Source organism: Panicum virgatum, chromosome 6K (genome assembly GCF_016808335.1).
Source record: "Panicum virgatum strain AP13 chromosome 6K, P.virgatum_v5, whole genome shotgun sequence".
Classification (NCBI taxonomy): domain Eukaryota; kingdom Viridiplantae; phylum Streptophyta; class Magnoliopsida; order Poales; family Poaceae; genus Panicum; species Panicum virgatum.
Window position 1 is genome coordinate 43,554,311 of NC_053141.1, and position 24,898 is coordinate 43,579,208.

The 24,898-nt window shown below is 54.1% G+C and overlaps 2 protein-coding genes and 1 long non-coding RNA gene across 3 annotated transcripts; 1 reads left to right on the top strand and 2 right to left on the bottom strand.

Annotated features, from left to right (window-relative positions):
- Positions 1–1,804: 1,804 nt before the first annotated feature.
- Positions 1,805–2,742, bottom strand: LOC120712813. The gene has a single exon (XM_039998705.1). It carries the CDS (start codon positions 2,550–2,552, stop codon positions 2,067–2,069), a length of 486 nt encoding a protein of 161 aa, XP_039854639.1. The 5' UTR covers positions 2,553–2,742; the 3' UTR covers positions 1,805–2,066.
- Positions 2,743–4,790: 2,048 nt separating this feature from the next.
- LOC120639251 lies at positions 4,791–5,462 on the bottom strand. The gene has a single exon (XM_039915230.1). The coding sequence runs from the start codon at positions 5,406–5,408 to the stop codon at positions 4,968–4,970; it is 441 nt and encodes a 146-aa protein (XP_039771164.1). The 5' UTR covers positions 5,409–5,462; the 3' UTR covers positions 4,791–4,967.
- Positions 5,463–22,512: 17,050 nt separating this feature from the next.
- On the top strand, positions 22,513–24,650 carry LOC120712814. The gene is made up of 2 exons (XR_005691021.1): positions 22,513–22,810; positions 24,357–24,650. It is a non-coding gene; the product is annotated as an uncharacterized LOC120712814 (long non-coding RNA).
- The last annotated feature ends 248 nt before the right edge of the window (positions 24,651–24,898 follow it).

Genomic DNA, 24,898 nt, shown 5'->3' on the forward strand with positions numbered 1-24,898 from the left:
TTTTTTAATTTTTTAAATTCGAAATTAGCTATTTATTAATCATATTTGACATCTCATCGCGTTTCTTTACTCCATCATCATCACGAAATCATCCGTCCATCCATCTTCGACATCCCTTCACGTCGGGGCAGTAACACATAATCCGTTTGCAAAACTTTTTACAGGTACTAACAATATGACATACTAAAAGATTAGTCAACTGACAATAATTGGACAGTCATCACATATCAACAATTTTTTTTATTCTAGTTCTTGCATTTATCTATTTATCAATCATATTTGATGCCAATTGTTTTATACTTTTAATTTTTAATTTAGCTATTTGGCTAATAATAATTTTTTTGTCGTGTGCCAATGCTAATTTTTTTAATTTTATAATTCCGAATTTGCTTATTTAGTAATTGTATTCAACATGGACTCTTTGGTTAAGTCCTAATTTCCTTATTTTTTTAAATTCCAAATTAAGCTATATTTACTAATCGTATTTTGTATGGACTCTTTGTCATGTCTTTTTTTAATTTTTTAATTTTTATCTAGTGGTAATGCTATTTTTTTAATTTGATAATTCAGAATTTTCCTATTTAGTAATTGTATTCAACATGGACTCTTTGATTAAGCCCTAATTTCCTTATTTTTTTAATTCCGAATTAAACTAATAGCCTCATAGTATTCAGCATGGACTCTTTGCCATGTCTTAATTTTCCTTAAATTTTTAAATCCGAAATTAGCTATTTATTAATCGTATTTGATATGAACTCTTGAGTTATTTTGAACCGTTAGATCTTCATAAAATCCAACGGTGCAAATTCTTCTCTTTTTTAGATTAATGTGGGAATTTCTAGACCCTCTCGGCGAACGTGGTGGCTTCTTTTAACACTCCTTTAATAATATAATAGATAGGTCATCCAACTGTCAAAATCGGACAAATTTGACCTCTGGGATGACTTTTGTTACAAATCTGGGCTAGTCTCTTGAGGCCGGCCTTTCCTTCTGAATAACAACACTGGGCCGCCAACACGGGACAAAAACGGCCTGCCCGGTTTGTGTAATGGCCTCAACCGACGACGGCGGTTTGGACAGTTGGGCCGGCCTTTCTGAATTTTGGTCGGTCAACCTGACCGAGGGGGCAAAAAAAAAGAAAGACCTTGCCGACGGGGTCGCGACGTGCCGAGGCTACAGAAACACCTCGCCCACTGGATGGAGCGCCGCCAAGCACGTGCGCATCGCCGGCTGGAAGCCTGGAACGGCCCGTGCCCTCGGCACCCGTCACATGCCCGGGCTGGTCGGCGAGGTCGCGTGCCGCCACCTCTCCTTTCCCTCCCGCTGCCGCCTGCCGGTGGCGGAGGCCGCGCCAGCCACCCCGCTGGCAATGGCAAGGAAGCACGGGTAGGGGCAGGCAGGCACGAACCTACCACCTCCCTCCTCGCGGTCGGGCGGGCGCCCGGTTGCTGTCTCGGCGACCCGTACGAACCGATCAGGCCGAGGCCGTGCGGCAGCTGTAGCTGCCAGCCATGTCGTCGCGCTCCAGCCGCAGCGACAGGGACGCTGGAGCCGAAGCAGATCTGAATTTGAACCTGGTGGACCTGACGACGAGGGGAATCGGAGGAGGAAGAAGAAGAAACCTTCTCTCTCGTTGACCGCTTCACGAATCGCAAATGCTGCGGTGCCATTGCATTGAATCGCAGTGGTATTGTCGCGGATCATCTAAATTTGCCAGTCCTGGATTGAAGGTTGTATCAATGGCCGCGTTCGCCCAAGATGGACCAACATCTATCCAAATTACTGAAGCAAAATGGCAGCGACGAGAACGGAAAGCTTGCAGCAACGAACGATCGATCGATCATCTTTCTTCCAGATCGACCCATGCCTTCATACAAGCCATATATCATAGACAGATTCCGTTTGTATATACCACAAAATCAGTTGCTTTATTGCAGCTTACAACAAGCAATGCCGCGCCGAAGGACTCGAGCAGGCTCGCAACGACGACGGCCGCGGGTGAAGCAGCAGAACCCTCCCCGGCTCGGCTCGATCCCCTCCTCCTCCTGCTCCTCTCGGCGGTCAGGTCACGCCTCGCCGTCGTCGAAGTTCTGCGCGTAGCTGACGGAGTCGTACCGGAAGCCCTGCTGCGCGGCGGCCTTGAGCGGCCGGCCGTCGCGCCCCAGCAGGCGCCGCGCCCCGGCGCGCACCCTGTACAGGACGTGCCGCCACGTGCCGCGGCACTGGCACCCGCCCAGCGCCGCGGCCTCGTCGTCGGTCATGTCCAGCCCGCGCGCGAACGCCGGGCGCCGCGCCATCACCCACCCGAGCCCCCACTCCCACCACCGCCGCAGCGCGCCCGCCGCCGCCAGCGCCTTCACGGACGGCATCGACTGCGCGCGCCGGAACGGCGCCGACGACAGCGACGGTCCGAAGCGCGCCGACAGGGACGACATGCGCCGGCGCAGCCCGGTCCCGCCGCCGGCGCCGGCACCGCCCGCGGCGGTCACCGGGAGCTGCTCGTCCTCGCTCCGCCGCGGCTTGATCGTCTCCAGGATCGCGTCGGTCGCCATTGCCCGGCGACCGTGGGGCGGTAGACCGGGAGAGGGCGCGAGATCTCTGGATTAAGAGGTTGACTGGTTGAGCGCTCGCGGCTCGAGCTCCTGCTTGTCTTGGGGGGTTTCGTTTGGTGGTGTGCGACTTCTTGTTGGAGCTTGGTTGGTAGGCGAAGGGGGTGAACTCCGGAGCCGCTGCCGCTGCTGCTGCACACAGGCTGGGTACTTTGGGTGCATGGACATGTGGGACCAGCTCTGTTCCTGTTCGTGCCTACTGGATATTAGTTACACCAAACTACCAAGCCCGTGTTCAGTTGCAAACTTCCAAATTCAAATTTTTTTTCCAGCACCCGCATGGAGACTTAAATCTAGACGAAATAAAAAACGCATTGCGACTGCTGTCTGTAAATGGCGAGACGAATCTAATGAACCTAATTAGGCTGTAATTAGATGCTAAATTGCTACAGTAATGCTACAGTAAATAATCTCTAATGACAGATTAATTAGGCACATTAGATTCGTCTCGCGATTTACAGACGAGTTCTGTAATTATTTTTGTGATTAGTCTATATTTAGTACATCAAATATAAAAAGATGCCTTTTCAAAATTTTTACAGTCTGCAACTAAACGGGGCCCAAGTTTCTTTCAAAAAAAAAACAAACTCCAGCAGTAAGCTAATGCTACTGCACGTGTGCACAATGTGTGGTGCATGTGTGTGTTTGGGGAGAAAAATACCCAAGGGGTTTTCTCTACACGCGGTGGAAAATAAATTGCGGGCGTGCCAGTGTATATAGAAAATACACAAAAGAAACAAGAGACGGGAACACAAGCTTTATTCATATTTTTTATAAAATACAAATACAGGTTCCCATACATATGTGCGCGCTCCATAGCCTGCCGTTGGGCGAATCTAACTTGGGCGAAAGTGGTCTTCTGGTTCCCAGGGCCTCGGAAAGCTCCCGGTTAATTACCTCCGCAAGACTAGCTTGCCGGAGTACCTCCGATTAAGCTGCTGTGGTCGTCGTCTTCGGTCTTCGCTTCACGTTCTCCATGCATGATGATGGTGGTGGTGTAGATGTGGGCGTCGGCGTCATCCATGGCCTCGTCGGTGTCCATGAGCCGGTGTAGCGCAGCTAGAGCACCAGCAGCGCCCGCCCGTGTCGTTCGGCCTCGTCGGTCTCGAACGGTGGAGTAGTCGTAGTAGTCGCAGATTACCGATGCGTGGAGAAGACTTGAAGCTGGACCGAGTCGATGTCGTGGCGGCTTGGTCGTCGAGACGTGCGGCCTCTGAGTAGCTTGATGGAGTGATGGCAAAGCATCTACACATGGATCCAGCTTGTTCTTGCGAAGGATTTCGTTCTCCTTCCGGAGAGCTTCTTCCTCTTTGAAGCTGAAATCACTCACCACAACACCGAACTCGCGCTTTGCTGCAGAAATGAGTGCTTTCGCTGCGGCCTCCTCTGCTTTGTCCTTCGTCGGCGCTGCATCTCCGATTGCCTCAAGAAGAGTAAAATCATATATCTCATCTCTTAAGAGGACAACCAAAAAACCAATCGCCACATAAAGACCATCAACGCTGCTAAACGAATAGGAAGGCATGGAGCCCTCCAAAGCCTTAACCACATCGTTCAAAATCGTGCGAGCAGAAACAAAAGCAACAGCAAGTCCTTCTACACAGATACAAAACGAGATCAATTGCTGAACAAATCTAGCAACAGCATAATATCATTTTACCTTCAGATTTCAGACCCATGAGTACGCTTTCTGCAGCAGGAATGGCGGCCATCACCTAAGCAGGCTCTTCACAAACCCAAGCTTCCACCGCTACCAGGCTGGAAAGGACGCCAGCTTCTCCTATGTCCTACCGACACAGCAACTGCCTCTGCTAAATAACAGCACGTGCCTTGGCTGTAACGAAAATGCCTGGAAAAAACGACCTCCGTTGAACCACCTCTGCTGTATCCAGAGCAGGAAACAGACCTCCTAACGTCCCACAAATGCTGATCAAACCCACATGGCATACAGCAGCCCATAATAGCAAACCACGACCCACAAGCGCTGGCCAAACCTGAAGCCCATGTAATCCACAGTTCAATCCGCGCGCGGCGCAGCACGCAATTTTCCTAGTTCTATTTAGATTCCCTGGACTTGAGTCTTCTCCATGCATCGGCATTTGTCCGAATGCTAGTGCACGGTTACTAGTAACCGGCCGTCAATTTTCTGAAGAAGTTTTACTGCTAGTACTAAACGACAGATTGAAATTGGAAAGGGGTAAAAGAATTGATTGATTTATTTATTTATTTATTTTTTGCCTGGGCAAGTAAGCCCAGAATATTTGCATAGCTGAAGAATGTAAACTTGGAGTCCGATGAACACGGCTAGAATTCTGAGAAATGCATGCATCCCATCCCTTTACGCTAACAATGAATCGGTTAGCAAGTAGAGCTCGGAAGTGAATCACCGGCGGCGGCGGCAGCGTCGCCGTCGCTGGCGCGGGGCGGGAACGCACCGCCGGGGCCGGCCCAGGACACGCCCTCCTCGGCCTTCCACGCCCCGTCGTCGAAGTTGCGCGCGTAGCTCGCGGAGTCGTACCCCACCACCACCCCGGCCCCGGCCGCCGCCGCCGCCGCCGAGCTCCTCCTTCCCCTCCTCTCCGGTGCGGCGGCCGAGGCCCTCCCGCAGAGCCCCGCCCACGCCAGCCTCCGCGCGCGGGCGCCGCCGCACCAGTACCGCCGCCGCGCCACGCAGCCCAGCCGCACCGCCGCCCACCGCAGCAGCACCCACGCTCGCGCCCGCGCCCGCACGCCGCCGCCGCCGCGGGACGGTCGCTGGCTCCCCGACGAGAGCAGCCGCTGGTACGTTACTCCTCCCATCACGATTCACGAGACCTGCGCTGCAGCGCGCGGCTAGTTTTTGGCGGGGTGCTCTGCCTGCGCGCGGCTAGTTTTTGGCGGGGTGCTCTGCCTGCGCGCGGCCTGCGCGAGATGGCAGGTGGGTGAGCGCCGAGCCGGGGCGCGTTCGTAACGGCGGGGGCGGGCTGTTTTGTTTGGGCGCGTGCAGGCACAGGGCAGTTTGGGGTTTCCGCGTGGTTGGGTTGGGGTGGGGTGGTGGACCGCGCACCTCGCTACCGCACGATGGTTTGGGCCGGGCGGGTGCGGGATGGGCCCCCAGCTGCAGATCTCCGTCCGTCCTCCTCCCCCGTTCTGCGCGGCAGGGCCCACGTCACCACCACAAACTGTCTCCGGCAATCATTTCTCCCATTTTTTTTGCATCTGAAAAACTTCTTCGATTCCTTTCTCTGTTTTTTTGTACAAACATGAGAGGCCAGTTTGCAGTGGCTGAAATTCAGATGATGAATGGTTTAACTACTTTTCAAGCATGAATTTGTGACTGACATATCCAGGATGATTGTTTTTTTTAAAAAAAAAGGAAATCAAGGATGGATGATTGTCACTCTTCAGGATGAAACCTTGCTTATACCACAAGCTCTGTCAGGATTTCAGATGCTAGCCACTGAATAAAGAGGGGCCCACTGCCAGTCTGCCATCCAACTCTCCAATGCAGTGGCATGATGAGATCAGATCAGTTGGAGCATGGAACACGATCGAATCTGAAAATTATTCCGAAGGTGACGATGCGTTAATGCTCTCCAATCTCCATCACGCAACGCATGATGCTGTAGCGTCGGCGTCGCCATGCGCGAAGGAGGCTTCCCCATCCTCATCCTCTCCTCGCCATGGAGGGGGCGGAGTTATTATGGGATGCATCGGTGGGCAGTAGCTGGATTTGCAAAGGCAAGGCTTGCAAGCTTCATTCCGATGTCCCCTTCGCCATGGGGACGTAGCCATCAGGGTATAGTCATGAGCAGTGGCTGCTGCCTCCTGGACGAAAGCGAGAACATGATCAGGTGTGGTGATTTGTTTGCCGGTTGCTTGATCGGGTGGGTCCGTGTGCACTTTTTTTTTTGGAATTAGCTTCTTCATTCATTCATCGAAATGATTACAATCATCTTGCAAAACTTGCAAAAGGAAACTAGGAGGAGCATTTGCCCAAACTTCGAAAGCACTATGCTCATTGATGTGCCCCTTATTTTTTTTCATTTTTTTGAATTTTGATTTCCAGCTTCAACCCCGTAAGGTCAGGCACTGGCATTCTGATTTCTGCACAATGCAACATGGCTGCGGTTTTCATTCAGTTTATGTCAGTTTAATTTGCACAAACGCCTTATTATCGCCTTCTGATCACCCGAAACCCAATCTTGAACAAGGTAAATAAAAATACACAGCAGAGGGGAGGAAGAAGGAAAGAAATGAGGATGAGAAAAAATCAAAAGAAGAAGAAATATCAAGAACAATGTCAGACCTATTAACATGGGAGCTATCTACAAACATTATGCTTCATCATATCCTTCTACAACAATGAGGAGCAAATAAATCTACAACATCAGAGAGCAGGGTCTCTGCAACACGCCAGGGAACAACACTGCAATCTGCAACCAATGTTTCAAAATCGCGGGCTGAATCATGTAGCGCCACCTCGACGGCCGCCTGCTCCGGCCCGGCGCGGCGCAGCGCACCCTCCAGTGTCGTGTCGGTGCTCGTGTCAGGCCTCACGGTCTCAGGGAGGAGACGGAGGCAGCGGCGTCGACCAAGCCGCGCCCCATGCCCCCATACCTAGCCGCGTTGGCTCAGGATCCCAAGGGGTTTTCTCTACACGCGGTGGAAAATAAATTGCGGGCGTGCCAGTGTATATAGAAAATACACAAAAGAAACAAGAGACGGGAACACAAGCTTTATTCATATTTTTTATAAAATACAAATACAGGTTCCCATACATATGTGCGCGCTCCATAGCCTGCCGTTGGGCGAATCTAACTTGGGCGAAAGTGGTCTTCTGGTTCCCAGGGCCTCGGAAAGCTCCCGGTTAATTACCTCCGCAAGACTAGCTTGCCGGAGTACCTTCGATTAAGCTGCTGTGGTCGTCGTCTTCGGTCTTCGCTTCACGTTCTCCATGCATGATGATGGTGGTGGTGTAGATGTGGGCGTCGGCGTCATCCATGGCCTCGTCGGTGTCCATGAGCCGGTGTAGCGCAGCTAGAGCACCAGCAGCGCCCGCCCGTGTCGTTCGGCCTCGTCGGTCTCGAACGGTGGAGTAGTCGTAGTAGTCGCAGATTACCGATGCGTGGAGAAGACTTGAAGCTGGACCGAGTCGATGTCGTGGCGGCTTGGTCGTCGAGACGTGCGGCCTCTGAGTAGCTTGATGGAGTGATGGCAAAGCATCTACACATGGATCCAGCTTGCTCTGTGGCGCACGTACAAGTAAATGCGGTAGCTTATTAGCTTCTCGTACATGCATGTGCACTTATTAGCTTCTCGTACATGTGCACTTGTGAGTGCGACAACGTGTACAGGATCTTGCATGCGAGCGAACGTCTAGGCGCCGAGGTGCAGATCCATCCGGCTGCTCCATGCGGTTTCTTGGGTCATCGGCGTGATGGCGTCCTGCGGCGGCTCTTCATCACGGCGTCGCTTCTCATCCTGGCATCTTTGCGGCGACGGCGTCATCGGGTAGATGCCGGCTTGAACGGGCGGCGTCAGTCATGCCGCCGGCCTCAGCGTCTTCATGGCGGCGTAGTGGTCGGGTCGATGCCGGGCTTGAACATGAAGCGCCAGTCGTGCCGCCGTCGCACCTCGGTGTCTTCGTGGCGGCGTAGTCGTCGGTTGATGCCGGGCTTGAACATGAAGCGCCGGTCGTGCCGCCGTCGCACCTCAGCGTCCCCACAATGACGCAGTTGTCGTCAGTCGATGCCAGGCTTGAAGGTGAAGTGCCAGCCTCGCCATGCCGCGCCTCGGCGTCCTCACAGCAGCCCCGTCATCGTCATCATCGGCCGCTCATAGAAGGCCATGTTGGTGTTGTCGTTCTGTGGCTCCTCGTGGGCGAGGATAACATCTGCTTCAGCGCCGCGCAATGTACCGGCCGCCGCTCTTCCAACCCGGCTCCGTGAGCGGACATCCAGCTATCCATGCCTGCAGCCAGATGGACGTGAGGATGATGGGCACGAGGGGTGTTGTCGCTCCACTGGCGGCCGAGCTGAGATGGTAGTCGACGACGAGGGGTGCCGCTGCTCTGCCGGCGGCCGAGCTGAGGTGGTCGTCAACGCTTAGGGGTGTCGCTGGTCTGCCGGCGGCCGAGCCGAGATGGCGTCGACAACGAGGGGTGCCGCCGCTCTGCTGGCGGCCGAGCCGAGGTGGTCGTCAATGCTGAGGGGTTGCCGCTGCTCTGCCGACGGCCGAGACGAGGTGGGGTCGTCGACGATGCATGGCGGCGAGTTGGACGGAGTTGATGAAATGTCATGGCCGCATATCGTGGGCGAAGTGGAGGATCCGTGGAGGCAAGACGTCAACACACACATGCAATTTGCTTCTCTGGTGGGCACACCTACGTGCATGCTCCTGTACATGAATGCTCTTATGCGTGTGTCTCTGCCGTCGGTGTGTTGGCATCTTGCAACAGCCCTTCGTCATGGAGTCGTCGCCGTCTTGTCCCGGCATCTTCGTGACAGTCGGCGCAGCGGCGGTGTCATCGTCCTCGTTGACGCCGACCGCTTGGCGTGCAGCGCCGGCCTCATCACGTCGTGCCTCAATGTCGGCATCGGTGCGGTGCCGGACTTCAGTAGCTTTGCGGCGCCGTCGTCGTCGGCGACTCCGTAGTCGGACCTCGACGCGCAGCGTGGGTCTTGCCGCCGGCTGCCTCAGTGTCTTCGCGGCGCCGTCATCGTCGGCCGGCGGCCGGGCTCGATGGTGCGGCGGGGTGTCGTCGCGGCGCCGTCGTTGTCGGCCGGCAGCCAGGCTCGATGGTGCGGCGGGGTGTCGTCGTAGCCGATGCCTCCATCCACCATCAACGTGCTGGTGCACCCCCGAAGACGAACAAGGGCGCCATGGCTTGGTCCTCCAGTGTTGGTCCTCCAGTTCCTCGGTTTCCACTCGACGCCGGCGTGGTGCGGCCGATGAGAAGACGAAGACGGCGGCGAGGTCGTCGCCGGCGTGGTGCAGACGATGAGAAGACGAAGAGGGCGGCGTAGTTTTCGCCGGCGTGGTACAGACAGGGCGGCTCACTTGACGACGATGTAGGCGAAGCTATCGCCGGCGTGCTGCAGAGTCGTCAACGATGAGCAGGTCGATGGGGTCCTAATGGCTGGACTCCCGCTCCTCCTTCGCGAAAATAACCTCGTTTCGGGCACCGGCGGCAGCTTGATGACGATGGTTGCGGAGAGGATGAGCACACCTCTCGTGGCTTCCTCTCTCTTCCGCTCGTCGAGGCGAGCAAGACGTCGGCATCTCCGATAGATGGAGATCGCCTGGGGCCGGGGCGCACCTTCCCTCTGGCTCCTTGGCCTGGCTGCGCTCCCCTTGGATAGGAAGAAGACCCTTGTACGTGAAGACCTCGTGGCCTTATATAGGCGAGGACTAGGGTAAGCGGCAGGAGTCCACGATCTACGGAAGAGCCGCCATCTTGTTGAACTGAACGGTACGAGCTTCACGGGAGGATAATCTTGTTCTGTTGGAGAGTGCGTCGGCAACGAGCTGAGTAGATAAATATGAACGTGTTGATCACCTGGCCGCACGTGCGCTCTCTAAGCCGTGGGGCTAATCATGCGCCGGCCCACCTCTTTGTTGACACGTACACAAGATAAGAAAGCTAGCAACAGATGCACCAGCATCTCCCATGTTTAACTCCAGTGTCTGGAATTTGACCATGTGCGCAGGACGCCATGCACAATGTATGGCTGTCTGGTGGGCCAAAACAACCCATCCCCCGTTCGTACACTAGGAAACGTACTGCATCTTGATTTTGTACACGTGCAGGACGCCACACTCAAGCATGCATGTGCTCCTGTGCAATTAGCTTGTCATGCCATGCGTGCGTGTACGTGAAGCCCATGAGATTGTTAGCTTCTTCTCCTTTCCTTGCTTCTTTTCTCTTGTTGCTTAAGAGATGTAACATAAATGATCCAGATCAATCTCCGCAGCTTATTTGATCATATTTAAAAGATTTGTATCAAAATATTGTACAAAATCTCATCAAACAAATGCCCCCCACCAAGTCGAGTTTTGAATGCGAAGCAAATTCAAACTCAACTTGGTGAAAAACTGTTTTGATCAGTATGGCGCATTAGCAAAATATGCAGCCTGTGTTTTGTGGGAATAACCTTGGCCTCCTCGTAAGCCTGGATGGTTGTTTGATGCGCAGACAGCTACCGCACGCTCTGCTAGCTTACGAGCTTATCATTGCCGGTGGCACCATAGAGGGTGCTGTATCGTCACATGATCCCAGATATCGATCGTCCTTCGACCGCCACTGGTATGCTTCTCAGCTGGGCATCGAAGTCGTTTGGTTGCCGGCGTCGCTGGGCACGACACGGCAGGAAAGCAGCGTTCCTCGTGGTCGCGATGCCATCGTGTGGGCCACTTAGCAGTTAGCACACGCATGCAAAGGCTATTGAGATGTCGTGGCGCGGGTTCTATGTCCCGGTGTTGCCGCGGCAACCTGTGTACGCACAAGGAAGCCAGTCGCCATGCCCGCACGCTTGCGCCGCCATAGTGAGTGTTGATCTCGATGTCAGGCGCTTATCGCTGCAGATGGACCTGCACAGCTGCCATGCCATCGTTGCAGGGGTCAATTAAATTACCATTGAGGTGGCGAGCGCTGGTCGCCCATTGCCACGACGCCCCGACTGCCGGAGCAGCGGCTAGGATACTGTCATGTTATGTTTGCCAGGGATTGCAAGGTTGCCCGGCGGAGGCTGCATTGATGCTGCCCCTCTAGGGCACTGCCCAATGCGTACATGCACTTGCAGCTCGAGTACTTCACGCCCTGCCATGCATCCATGATTTTTCTAAGGATCATGTGGAAACTCACTTGTCCGGGTGATCGGATCCCAGGAAATTCACTTAACATAAGGCACTACTAGTGCTCTTTTTCATTAGATTAGGATTTCATGGGCAAGTATACATTTGCTCCCATTCCAGTGAACTTCATTAGTCACTCTATTATATATTTTAATTAGATACTCTCGTATACCATCATGCTGGTATATACAACGCTACAGCGTGGCTTCTCACCACAGCTACGTGTACACACATCCTGGTCACCGGATTGCCACCGAAGCTGAGTTGCTGGTGCGCTCGTACCGCCGCAGTGGTTGCCGCAGATTTGTTGACATGGAATCATCGTCGTCGTAGCACGAGCTATTGCCACAGCACCCGCGAGGTCCTGGAGTAGCTGGGGTTGCCAAAATGTTGGAATCAGCTAGGACCCCGCCGCTTGCGCGGCCCGTCGTCGCCACAACACAGACGGTTTCCAGCAGAGTTGCACCGTGCTTGCATGATGGTAGTGAGATCATCAGTGCTGGCGCCGGGTTTGCCAGGCAGCAGAAGTGTTGCTGCACCGCCCTGGCGGTCATAGTTGCAGAACGAGTTGGGGTTCGCCTCTGGCGCTCTCGCGACGAGCACAGAGGTCGACCGGTCATCGCTGCTGCACAAGCCAGGGCACGACACATCAAAGTAGAGCCGTCGTCTGCACGCTCGCTAGCTGCAGAGATGATGGTGAGCATGGTGGCCTGTGAGGAAGATTTCTGGTGGTGCTACAAAATTTCCAGCATGCATGCCACGTTGAGATGCCCCTGCACATGTCAGCATGTAGGAGGAGGACAAAACAAAATAAGATAAAACCTGGAATAACAGATTCTATCTCGAGGTTGCTTAGCGAATGTTCATGCCAGCTTCAAAGGATACATTGGGATTTCCGTTGGAGCCGTGTAGCTGCTACGACATGTGCCAACAAGGTGCCCAGGATCGTCTTCAACTTGCAGTGAAAAATCATACCGCTTGGCGAAGAATTTTATCAACTCAGTCGCGACCACTTTGCTGCTGTGGTGCCAGCCGACTGAATTGAAGGGTTTCACAGTTTGGCGCTGTCCCGCATTGGCGCGCCGCACTGCTCCCATAAAAGCAAAGCGAAAGTCCTGCAATGCTTAAGAAAATAGCATACACGTCGCTTGTGCACGCTGGTTAGCCATGGAGGAAAAAAAACATAATGCAAGAGCTGGATTGAAATGAACACATTTTTGTTGGATTTTGGAAAAAATGTTGGCTCTCCCGCCGAGTGTTAGCTATAAGAGCAGCTTAGGATCGGACTGCCAAAGGACTGAGTCATCTGCTGCCGTATGATCATAGCGATGATGGGATCAACCTTGCCACCTGAGTATATGTGACTGTGGACATCATGCTTCCACGACTCTGCTGGAGGTGATGGGAACTATGGCTTGAGTCTCCTTCACATTGAGTAATACCACAACCTGCTCATGCCCTTGGCACATAGACATAGGTATGGCTGCATTGATATTGGAGGCTATAGGATAAAGGCTGAGGGAATTTGCCATTACTTTTGCCGAGGATGGTGAACAACAACCTTCCGCCTTCCACCGAGATCGGACATGCCTGATGCTTGAGTCGGGCCGTCTTCTTTGGAGGCTTCTCAATGTTTGGACTTGAGGATCACTTTTTTATATATATTTTGTGTTTGGTCATCTTCTTTGGAGACCTTTGAATTTGAGCTTGAATCTTGAAGCTTGTCACGATCTCAAGGAATTTGGAGGGCTGCCATTCACCTATGTGTATCTAAGTGAATCCTCGCAGGCATTATTTTCTTTTGGTCCCTTGTTGACACCTTCCAGGGATGGCAAGTGGCTGCACACTGAATGAAACTTGTGTTGCACCAGGTAGCCCTTTTCTTGCTCTTCTCCTATAGTCTTCCCTGGAGAGTGATGCCCCCAGACCGAGAAGCGCGAGGAGCATGGTCGCCTCGCTGCTCAGGAGTAACCCAAGTTGTCTCCCCACCAGCTCCAGTGGAGCATGCTTGGCATGAGTCGTGCACAGTGTGTGGAGGGGCGTCGGCCGTAAGCTCCACCTTGAATACATCCAGACAAAGTCCTGAGGCAGTTCCAATCCTGCGCTGCAGCTGAACATTGCATAGAGAGAGCCATTTGTTTTTTTAGGACACGTGAGGTCCATTTTTAGAAAGAAAAAAGGTGACCAAGTAGTGCAATAGTGAATGCACACTGATCATCTAAGAGGCAAAATGATTTATGCAAAAAAAAACTCGCAAAACTTGGATGCACGTAGGAGTAGTAGTCGGAATACCATCGACAATGTGGATGACTGAGGAGACGTACTGCTGCCCCCAGTGTTGGAAGTTACGCCAGAACATCATCGGCGCCACATATGGATGAGAATGCAAGATGTTGCCCCCAGTGATGCTACCGTAGAGGGCCATGCCAGAACATCATTGGCGGTGTAGATGACCGAGGAGGCATGATGTTGCCCCCAGTGTCGATGCAGAAGGTCACGCCAGAATGTCATTGGCGGTGAAAATGGCCGAGGAGGCACACTGTTGCCCCTAGTGTTGTCGATGTAGAAGTTCACGCCAGAATGTCGTTGGCGGTATAGACGACCAAGGAGGTGAGGTGCTTCTCCTTATGGTGTCAATGAAGGTGCCGAGAAAATGTCGGCGGTGTAGACGACCGTGGAGGTGAGGTGCTTCTCCCTGTGGCGTCGACGTCGATGAGAGTGCCGGGAAGCCGCCGGCGGTGGCGACGGGCGAAGAGGTGAGGTGCCGCTCCTCGTGGCGTCAATAATGTTGACGCAAGCGCCGGGAAGCCGTCGGCGGTGGAGATGGGCGAGGAGGTGAGGCGCCGCTCCTCGTGACGTCAATGTTGATGAAAGCATCGGGAAGCCATCGGCGGTGGAGACAGGTAAGGAGGTGAGGTGCCACTCCCCGTGGCGTCAATGTTGATGAAAGCGTCGGGAAGCCGTCGGCGGTGGAGATCGGCAAGGAGGTGAGGTACCGCTCCTTGTGACGTCGATGTTGATGAAAACGCCGAGAAGCCATCGGCAGTGGAGACGGGCGAGGAGGTGAGGTGTCGCTCCTTTGTTGTCGATGTAGAGAACCATGCCGGAACACCGTCGGCGGTGGAGACAAGGAGGCAATTCGCTGTTGCCTCCAGTGTTGTCGATGAAGAGGACCACATCGGAACGCCATCGGTGGTGGAGATAAGCGAGGGGGTTCGCTGCTGCCCCCAGTGTCGTTGATGTAGAAGTCCACGCCGGACCGCGGTCGGCGGTGGAGACAAGGGAGGCAGTTTGCCACTGCCCCCAGTGCTGTTGATGTAAAAGACCATGCCGGAATGCCGTCGGCGGTGGAGATGAGCGAGGGGGTTCGCTACTGTCCCCAGTGATGTCGACGAAGAGAACCGCACCAGAACACCGCCGACGATGGAGATGAGTGAGGGGGTTCGCTGCTGCCCCCAGTGCTGTTGTGTTGATGTAGAAGACCACGCCAAAACGCCGCCGGCGGTAGAGATGAGCGAGGGGGTTTGCTGCTGCCCCCAGTGATGTCGATGAAGAGAACCGCACCGGAACGCCGCCAACGGTGGAGATGAGCGAGGGGGTTCACTGCTTCCCCCAGTGCTATTGTGTTGATGTAGAAGACCACGCCGAAACGCCGCTGGCGGTGGAGATGAGCGAGGGGGGTTTGCTGCTGCCCCCAGTGATGTCGATGAAGAGAACCGCGCCAGAACGCCATCGCGGTGATGAGCAAAGGGGTTTCACTGCAGCCCATTGTGTTGATGACGAAGAAGATCACGCCGGAACGCCATCGGCGGTGATGAGCAAAGGGGTACACTGCTGCCCCCATTGTTGATGTAGAATGTCACGCCGGAATGCCATCGGCGGTGATGATGATCGAGGAGGTGAGACTCCGCTCTTGATGTGTTGATGTCGATGAAGACGCCAAGATGCCATCAGCTGTGTAGATGATCGAAGAGGCATGGTGCTCTTCTCTTGTGTTGTTGATGCGGAGAAGACGCCAGAAGCGGTCAGCGATGTAGATGACCAATGAGGTGAGCTGCCACTCCTTGTGGCGTCGATGTCGGTGAAGGTGCCTGGAAGCCATCGGCTGTGTAGATGACTGGGGAGGTGAGGTGCTTGCCCCTTTGTTGTCAGTGTAGATGACAATGACGGAAGAATGTCGGCGCCATAGGACATTGGGGAACTGTGTTGTCGCCCCGGTTGTGATTGATGTTGAAGGCAGCGTCGGAAGAACATCAGCGTCGTAGGCGACCAAGGCGCAATGGTGCAGCCCCGGGTGTTGATGTAGAATGTGCCGCCGAAAGACCAACGACATCAGTCGGAGGCAGGGGAAAATGTCGTCTTGCTCCCTGGTGACGTCGATGTGGAAGACGATGCTGGAAAACTTGCAATGCCTTGGGACCGGGGCAGTGGGGTCCTGCCCCCGGTGATGGTCATGCTAGCCAAGTCGTCGGCTTGATGTGGACCTCAGCGCCGTCTCTTGTGACTACGGCAGCTTGGCGAAGTCTGGACCTGGCAGCCTGGTTGGGACGCCATCGGAGCAGTCATGGAGTGCATACCTTGGGGTGGGTGGTGTCGGGCAGCTTGAGGTAGCGTAGATGAAGGTGGAAGGCCGATTTGGCAATGTTTGGCGCAGTGCTCATCTCCAGTTTGGCGGCGCTCATTCGACGTCAGGGCATCACCGCTGTGCGCGGCTTAGTCCAGGGCGTCGCACGGCTACCTGCCTCCATGGATCCGATCATCTGAGCATCCCCCTATCTTCACGTGGACATCTCTGGCCGGCTGCTCCTTGCAGCACTCGCTCTTCAGCCAGTGATGTTGCCGCCAATAGATATGGCAGCAGCAGCTTGATGCATGATGTAGATGAGGATGAAGGGGTCGAGGCAGGTGTCCGTCCGTCCTTCTCCTCCATCCCTTGCTTGCTAATTTCACACTGCGCCATGCGGTGGCGACTGTCTTCGTGCGCCTCTGGCATCATGTAGATGCAGGTCGGGGTGGCGGACTGATGCGTCGTGTCCTCGGTGTGGATGACACTGTTCCCCAAGACGCTGAAGGCGCTTGCGAGGCTGGCTTGCATCTCCATCGGGCTGGCTGTAGCCACTGCCCTGAGCTGCATGTCCATCATCAGTGTGTCTTCATCGGGCTCCATTGCTGAGCTCCGGCCTTCTTGCTTCTTGGCTTGTGCTAGCTTAATTAGCTTGTGGTATTATTGCCACGCACGCCTTTGCGCATGCACAAACCAGCTTGCATGTGCATGTTTAGCTGATGCACACCTTACAACTTTGTGTTGGCATTACAGCACCTGCACAAACATTTGATGATCTTCAAATTTGGCCTTGACTACCGGTGTAGTGGAGTCGGATAGCAGCCTGACTCCATGGCAACATCGCAGCTCCCGGGGCAGCATGCCATCTTGATGTCGTCCCTGAGCCGAACGACTAGTTCAGTGCATCATGTCGTCGTTGTGTCGCGCCACGCCATCTTGACGCCATCATTAGTGCCACCCGTCGATAGAAGGAGGCAGCTTGCTCTGTTACTGTCGACTGGAGCCACTGGCATATGGCTTCCTGTAGCAGAATGTTTGCATCGGCAGGCTTGCTTTCAAGCTCTGGCTAGCGGCTGTGTGCTCCATGCGCCACCCATCATGCTGTTGTAGATCGACGTGCGGTCGATGGGAGATGTAGGGCCATGTGGAGTTGCAGCCACGTCGATGGGGCGCGAATAAAGTCGACAGAAACTCACGACGATGGAGCACGGATGAAGTCGATAGAAGCTCATGACGATGGAGCGCGGATGAAGTCGATAGAAGCTCGGATTGATGCACACGAGACTTCCGTGGCTTGACAATGAAATCGGCAGTCTTAAAGGAGATGGAGAGCTCCTCCTGACGCAGCAGTGGTGTTGTGCGTCCGTGCCATCTGGTCGGAGCGCGTACATCTCCATTCCACCATCATTCTCCCTTCCCATTCTTCAGCTCGGTGTCGTTGGATCGGCATCAAGGTTGATGAAGTCGACGCCCCAGGGCCTGCATCTCACTTGCACAATGAGCGCGACGACACGTTGGGCGGCCTTGATGGCGGTGATGACGTCCGGCCATCGCAGATGCGCACTGGACACCGCCATGCATGGTGTCCAAAGGGACGTTGGCGCGTTGGAGGGTATCGCTGTCGTGGATGGCGCTGTCGGCAGACGAGAGCTTGCAGCTATTGACGGGCCTCCGAGCCGGCCACTAGAGTGTGGTGCACTCTCGTGCAACCTCCATTTGCCTTATGTGCTAGTACATGTCATGATGAATGACTGTAGGTAGCGCTCGCCGACAAGGATGCTCGTTCGCAGAGGTCGATGACCACGTCCTTTTGCCGACTTGATGGACCTGCCCCCAGCGACTAGTTAGGGGCTCGGTGCAGTGAATCCCATAACGCGAAGCTGACGTAGTGGCTTCAGCGGACCCTCCTGCTTGCGCCACGCCGAAGGAGTGCGGGGATGTTCCTTGTCACGGTTGCCCCATCGTGGCAAGCATAGTCGGCCTTCAGCATGGAGAGAAGCCTTGGTCTTGTCAGCAACACGCTCCCAGCTTTGCCCAAAGCACAACCGTCCACCTTGTTTCCTGCACGAAGAACGCAAAAGAAGACCAAACTGGGAAGGAATAATAACCACCCAGCGGAGCTTTGGGCTATCCTATGAGGAGCCTCAAACAAAGTGAGGCATCCAAAATAGCACCAACATAAGACCGAGCAAGATGATGACGACGAATATTTGCGCAGCAAAGATGGGAGGAGAACCATCTCCCACCGGGCGTGCCAATTTGTTTGGGGAGAAAAATACCCAAGGGGTTTTCTCTACACGCGGTGGAAAATAAATTGCGGGCGTGCCAGTGTATATAGAAAATACACAAAAGAAACAAGAGACGGGAACACAAGCTTTATTCATATTTTTTATAAAATACAAATACAGGTTCCCATACATATGTGCGCGCTCCATAGCCTGCCGTTGGGCGAATCTAACTTGGGCGAAAGTGGTCTTCTGGTTCCCAGGGCCTCGGAAAGCTCCCGGTTAATTACCTCCGCAAGACTAGCTTGCCGGAGTACCTCCGATTAAGCTGCTGTGGTCGTCGTCTTCGGTCTTCGCTTCACGTTCTCCATGCATGATGATGGTGGTGGTGTAGATGTGGGCGTCGGCGTCATCCATGGTCTCGTCGGTGTCCATGAGCCGGTGTAGCGCAGCTAGAGCACCAGCAGCGCCCGCCCGTGTCGTTCGGCCTCGTCGGTCTCGAACGGTGGAGTAGTCGTAGTAGTCGCAGATTACCGATGCGTGGAGAAGACTTGAAGCTGGACCGAGTCGATGTCGTGGCGGCTTGGTCGTCGAGACGTGCGGCCTCTGAGTAGCTTGATGGAGTGATGGCAAAGCATCTACACATGGATCCAGCTTGCTCTGTGGCGCACGTACAAGTAAATGCGGTAGCTTATTAGCTTCTCGTACATGCATGTGCACTTATTAGCTTCTCGTACATGTGCACTTGTGAGTGCGACAACGTGTACAGGATCTTGCATGCGAGCGAACGTCTAGGCGCCGAGGTGCAGATCCATCCGGCTGCTCCATGCGGTTTCTTGGGTCATCGGCGTGATGGCGTCCTGCGGCGGCTCTTCATCACGGCGTCGCTTCTCATCCTGGCATCTTTGCGGCGACGGCGTCATCGGGTAGATGCCGGCTTGAACGGGCGGCGTCAGTCATGCCGCCGGCCTCAGCGTCTTCATGGCGGCGTAGTGGTCGGGTCGATGCCGGGCTTGAACATGAAGCGCCAGTCGTGCCGCCGTCGCACCTCGGTGTCTTCGTGGCGGCGTAGTCGTCGGTTGATGCCGGGCTTGAACATGAAGCGCCGGTCGTGCCGCCGTCGCACCTCAGCGTCCCCACAATGACGCAGTTGTCGTCAGTCGATGCCAGGCTTGAAGGTGAAGTGCCAGCCTCGCCATGCCGCGCCTCGGCGTCCTCACAGCAGCCCCGTCATCGTCATCATCGGCCGCTCATAGAAGGCCATGTTGGTGTTGTCGTTCTGTGGCTCCTCGTGGGCGAGGATAACATCTGCTTCAGCGCCGCGCAATGTACCGGCCGCCGCTCTTCCAACCCGGCTCCGTGAGCGGACATCCAGCTATCCATGCCTGCAGCCAGATGGACGTGAGGATGATGGGCACGAGGGGTGTTGTCGCTCCACTGGCGGCCGAGCTGAGATGGTAGTCGACGACGAGGGGTGCCGCTGCTCTGCCGGCGGCCGAGCTGAGGTGGTCGTCAACGCTTAGGGGTGTCGCTGGTCTGCCGGCGGCCGAGCCGAGATGGCGTCGACAACGAGGGGTGCCGCCGCTCTGCTGGCGGCCGAGCCGAGGTGGTCGTCAATGCTGAGGGGTTGCCGCTGCTCTGCCGACGGCCGAGACGAGGTGGGGTCGTCGACGATGCATGGCGGCGAGTTGGACGGAGTTGATGAAATGTCATGGCCGCATATCGTGGGCGAAGTGGAGGATCCGTGGAGGCAAGACGTCAACACACACATGCAATTTGCTTCTCTGGTGGGCACACCTACGTGCATGCTCCTGTACATGAATGCTCTTATGCGTGTGTCTCTGCCGTCGGTGTGTTGGCATCTTGCAACAGCCCTTCGTCATGGAGTCGTCGCCGTCTTGTCCCGGCATCTTCGTGACAGTCGGCGCAGCGGCGGTGTCATCGTCCTCGTTGACGCCGACCGCTTGGCGTGCAGCGCCGGCCTCATCACGTCGTGCCTCAATGTCGGCATCGGTGCGGTGCCGGACTTCAGTAGCTTTGCGGCGCCGTCGTCGTCGGCGACTCCGTAGTCGGACCTCGACGCGCAGCGTGGGTCTTGCCGCCGGCTGCCTCAGTGTCTTCGCGGCGCCGTCATCGTCGGCCGGCGGCCGGGCTCGATGGTGCGGCGGGGTGTCGTCGCGGCGCCGTCGTTGTCGGCCGGCAGCCAGGCTCGATGGTGCGGCGGGGTGTCGTCGTAGCCGATGCCTCCATCCACCATCAACGTGCTGGTGCACCCCCGAAGACGAACAAGGGCGCCATGGCTTGGTCCTCCAGTGTTGGTCCTCCAGTTCCTCGGTTTCCACTCGACGCCGGCGTGGTGCGGCCGATGAGAAGACGAAGACGGCGGCGAGGTCGTCGCCGGCGTGGTGCAGACGATGAGAAGACGAAGAGGGCGGCGTAGTTTTCGCCGGCGTGGTACAGACAGGGCGGCTCACTTGACGACGATGTAGGCGAAGCTATCGCCGGCGTGCTGCAGAGTCGTCAACGATGAGCAGGTCGATGGGGTCCTAATGGCTGGACTCCCGCTCCTCCTTCGCGAAAATAACCTCGTTTCGGGCACCGGCGGCAGCTTGATGACGATGGTTGCGGAGAGGATGAGCACACCTCTCGTGGCTTCCTCTCTCTTCCGCTCGTCGAGGCGAGCAAGACGTCGGCATCTCCGATAGATGGAGATCGCCTGGGGCCGGGGCGCACCTTCCCTCTGGCTCCTTGGCCTGGCTGCGCTCCCCTTGGATAGGAAGAAGACCCTTGTACGTGAAGACCTCGTGGCCTTATATAGGCGAGGACTAGGGTAAGCGGCAGGAGTCCACGATCTACGGAAGAGCCGCCATCTTGTTGAACTGAACGGTACGAGCTTCACGGGAGGATAATCTTGTTCTGTTGGAGAGTGCGTCGGCAACGAGCTGAGTAGATAAATATGAACGTGTTGATCACCTGGCCGCACGTGCGCTCTCTAAGCCGTGGGGCTAATCATGCGCCGGCCCACCTCTTTGTTGACACGTACACAAGATAAGAAAGCTAGCAACAGATGCACCAGCATCTCCCATGTTTAACTCCAGTGTCTGGAATTTGACCATGTGCGCAGGACGCCATGCACAATGTATGGCTGTCTGGTGGGCCAAAACAACCCATCCCCCGTTCGTACACTAGGAAACGTACTGCATCTTGATTTTGTACACGTGCAGGACGCCACACTCAAGCATGCATGTGCTCCTGTGCAATTAGCTTGTCATGCCATGCGTGCGTGTACGTGAAGCCCATGAGATTGTTAGCTTCTTCTCCTTTCCTTGCTTCTTTTCTCTTGTTGCTTAAGAGATGTAACATAAATGATCCAGATCAATCTCCGCAGCTTATTTGATCATATTTAAAAGATTTGTATCAAAATATTGTACAAAATCTCATCAAACAGTGTGACGTGTCCTTTTTCGGAGGGCAGATATTTCTTTGAGCAGTGAACTTTAAGCCTGATGAAACACAGGAATTTGGGCTCAGAATTCTTGTGTTCTTTTCTCTTTCATTTTTTTTGAAAAAAATGGGCTTGAAAAATTAGAGTGGAAATCAGCATGGTCTCCGAATGGCAAACCGCATGCACGCGTGAGCTTGTGTTCTGGCGTGACGGGGAGAAAAGGAGCCGAGAGCAGGCTACGCTACCCACTGCGCTTGAGTTTCTGAACAGCAAAACAATGGCGTTTGGTCCTCGTGTCAACTTCCCGGAGAAGAAGAAGAATCAAGGCGAAGCGACCGAGCTCGGTCTCGCATGGGGCAGGTCGTGTCGGCGCCCGACGCGGAGATACCGAGGAGGACGGCGGCCGGGTCGTTGGTTGGTCGTTGCTGCCTCGTCGGGCGCCGCGCCGCGCCGCGCCCGTGCGTGCGCGCACAGCCAGACGCGCCCACGCGGGCCATCCGCTGAGGACGCCGGCCTGATCCCAGCGATCCAGCCGCACCGACGCTGCTGTCCCTATGGGAAAAAGACCGCAAATACTAGGAGTTATGCGCGCGGGTGACAGCCAAATTGTCGAAGAAGGCTCCGTCCGTCGCTGCAGTGAGCTCCACTCCACTGTTTTATCTTTCCTCCTCGTGACAACCAATCAGGTTCGGGCCGAGCCGGGGTTAGTTTCCGGCGGGAGCGGCCGTCGGCAAGGGTGATAGGTGGGGAAACGGTCGCTGGCGAGGTCTTCGTCGGCCGGAATTTCGGGTTGCCGGAGTTAGGGGCTGCTATAGGGCCTACTTTGGAAGCACAATTCCCCTCCGGGATCCCGGCAATTTCCCCGCGCCCGCAGCCCCGCGGGATTCTCCCACGCGGAGTCCACAAGGTGCCTTTGGAAGCCCGTTGCTTGGGGTTTTCCGGCCCGGGTTAGCCCAATTCCCCCGAGGAATAGTTCCCGGCCTGTGGACATCGGGGAGCCCTCCCCGTCTCTCACAACTCACGGAGTCGAGCGGGAGAGCGCCGCCGCCGGCTGCCGATCTCCTCCGGGGACCTCGTGACGGCAGCGCCTCCTTCACCGGAGTCTCTACGGCAACCACATCCTTCGCATCAGGTAGTTCCCCCTCCCCTTCCCCTCACCACGCATCTCCCTGTGCCCCCGCTAGGGTTTCTTTCACCCGCTAGGGCGAGTCGGCGCCGCTTGCAATAGCACGAAGCACCACGCGCCGCCCGGCCCCCGTTTACTCGGAGATGACGCCGGAGAGGGCGACCCGGCCGTACGTGTTCATGTTGGCCAGTGCCGCCTCCAGCATCTCGCCGCCGACATTCTCGAAGTAGATGTCGATGCCGTCGGAGAAGTACCTGCCAAGATGTCCCGTCGGGCTGAGCTCATCGTTCAGGTTCAGGTGGAGAGCAAGCATGACGAGCAGCAGTGGCACTGACCTCTTGAGAGCTGACTTCAGGTCGGGCTCCTCTTTGTAGTTGAACGCATCATCGAATCCCAGCTTGTCTTTGAGCAGGTCGACCTGGGAAATTGATTCAGAGTTTCATCAGTACCCTGGAGCATGGTATTGATTTAGTACCCTGGAGCATGGTATTGATTCAGATCATGATTTTTATAGGGCCACTTCTCTCTTTAGCAAACTTTACTAGCTTTTTGCAGGCTGTGTAGTTAAAAACTTTATCAAGTAATTAATTGAAATATATACAAACAAGTGATCAGTCAAGGTTTATATATATAAATATAGATATTATAGGTCCTCGCAAAAAAATATAGATATTATAGGAGAAGGCTCAGGTTGGTGGAGACCAGGTCTCTCCTGGTTTCAGATTGTGTAATATATAGATATTATAGGAGAAGGCAGCAATGCATCATCTTGGGAAAGAAATACAATCCAAAATAAGCTCCATGGAATGTGTTCCTGCTAGGCTAGTTAATCCCTGTCGATTGTGAAGTTCAATTACAGCCTAAATATCTATAAAAACCATGGTTCAACTCTCTCCATTTTTATTTTGGACACATTGCTGCATCGGTTAGTTTTGAACATGTTCATGACTGGCGACGGTGATGTTCAGAGAAAAAAAATCTAGGCACCGTTGAACTTGTTGGTATTGCTTTAAGTCTTCTCTTTCATAGGATAATGAGTTATTGATCTTGGATAGTCAATGGCAAATTCAGTTATGTTTGTGCTATTTTTTATGTTGTCTCTGTGTTAGCAAGGTAAGAGTATGACAAGCAGCCATGCCTTTTGCTCTAAGAGATTAAGGATTTTTAGTTTGTTAAGTTGCTTTTGGAACATGGGAGCGAGAGGTACTATTCTATATTGGCCCATACAGTATACAAGGAGTAAGGCAGCTTTAATTTTGATGAGCTTGAGGTCCATGCATATTACTTGGTTGTTGACTTGTTGAGCAGATAAACTGACCACATGAGCTGTAGCATGTTGATTGGCTTAGAAAGGAAAAGACGACCATGTTGAGGTTTAGCTTTTCTGCTGTCCCTGTTCTTTGGAGCAGATTGTACCTGTTCTTGTCTTCATTGTTTAGAAAAGTAATATTGAAATGCATGCTGGTGGTTTGAAGCATTGTGTCATTACTTCTTTCAGCGGTGCTTTGGTAATTATTTAACTAATGTGAACTTTCTTTGTGTTACTTTGTAGAGCATTTGCTGCAAACAGTGCATAGAAGGTAGAAGTTATTTCGTGACAGGAGTGGCACAAATGCAGATTGGCGAAAGTAGATTATGGTGTTGCTGGTGACTTTGGGATCACAGATATTGGTGCTAGAGTTCTTCCTAGTGTCTTTTTTTTGTTCCAGATTGAAAATGGGCAAATAAATTTCTGGTCTCATTTTATTTTGTATTATCTATCTCGATATTTGCATGAACATGACCATATGTAAGCCATTCATTTCAGTTGGCAGTATATCTTGCTATTGTGAAGGCCACATGATCATATTGTTGCTCTGTTTATCCCCTGATTTTTTTAATTTTCTGAATCTTTCTTACGTTCCTACACATGAAATTGTTTAGAAAATGGTGAGCTGCAAGCAAATGGTTTTTGTTCTGGAATTATATAGCAAAAAATGTGCTAATTAAGAGCAAATATATATTATATTATATAGCAAATGGTGTTTGAATGATGCAAAACAATGGGGGAGATGGCACGTCCGAACGGGAGGTGGGGATAGGGGTGGTAAAGGG